Below are 980 nucleotides of genomic sequence, written 5' to 3' on the forward strand. Positions count from 1 at the left end.
CCCCATCATTTTGAAGGCTGTGGTTTAAAAAAAAATGGGGAAAATCCCTGAAAAATATTTCCCCCACAAATTTCTTTATAATCATAATCTATGCTGTTTGAAAGGGATCTGTATAAATTTTCATTAAAAGATACCCATCTTCCTGAAAGTTATGAGGGAAAAATTTCAGATTGTGTGAATTTTCTGAAACTCCTCTCTCCACTCCCTCGCAAAAATTCTTTCCCATAAATTCCTATATACTCTGAAGCCACAACATCTAAGTGATATTTGTAGAAAATTTTGTTAAAAAGTATCCATTTTTCTGGATGTTATGAAGCAACAAAGTCAGGGGTGAACATATCTGTAGTAATGCCCTTTTATTTATACAATACTTTTATTTCATGTTTGTTTCATTCATTGTTTGCAAAGTTCTCTCTCTCTCTCACACATACACTGCAAAGCTTACAAATGGACTGCTGAACTGAAATCTCTATGTTGCTTTTAAGGGAAGGTAAAACTCGACAAATTGCATCTCCCTCTGTTGTTGGACTACCGTGATGTTTGTTAAAACAAGAGAGATTATGACTATGATAAAAGAATGAAAGCAATATTTACTAAGCAAGTGAGCACTATTATACAAAGAAATAATTGGACGTAAAATATAAAAATTCTAAGAAATGGGAATCAAATAAATATAAACTGAAGTGTTACCATCATTTTTTGTAGCGTTTGAGACAAATTTTTGGAGTTCAGTGACAGACATCCTGAGAGATTCATTCAAATTTTGACTGGTTAATAACTGAAGCAAGCCTTTAGGTTTGCCTTCATCTAAATTCTTTGAAAGACAATCTTTCAAAATAAAAAGAAAGGAATATATTAGTTTCATTTATAATTATTTTTAGGAGATTCTTTACTTGGACTAGCAAATAACCATGAATGGGTTATCTGCCAGTTTCAATTCTTGATCATGGTGTCTTTAACCTTTGAATATAGATTTGAAG

General features: G+C 31.7%; 1 protein-coding gene across 8 annotated transcripts in view; it reads right to left on the bottom strand.

The window, feature by feature from the left end:
• LOC106874333 (coiled-coil domain-containing protein 171) overlaps window positions 1-980 on the bottom strand; it is a 187,288-nt gene that overhangs the window by 42,512 nt on the left and 143,796 nt on the right. For all 8 annotated transcript variants that reach the window (XM_014922033.2, XM_014922031.2, XM_014922027.2 and 5 more), the window contains one exon: window positions 691-828. In XM_014922033.2, the coding sequence (XP_014777519.1) occupies window positions 691-828 (138 nt within the window). The remainder of the gene's footprint in view (window positions 1-690; window positions 829-980) is intronic.

This window comes from Octopus bimaculoides, chromosome 2 (genome assembly GCF_001194135.2).
Source record: "Octopus bimaculoides isolate UCB-OBI-ISO-001 chromosome 2, ASM119413v2, whole genome shotgun sequence".
NCBI lineage: Eukaryota > Metazoa > Mollusca > Cephalopoda > Octopoda > Octopodidae > Octopus > Octopus bimaculoides.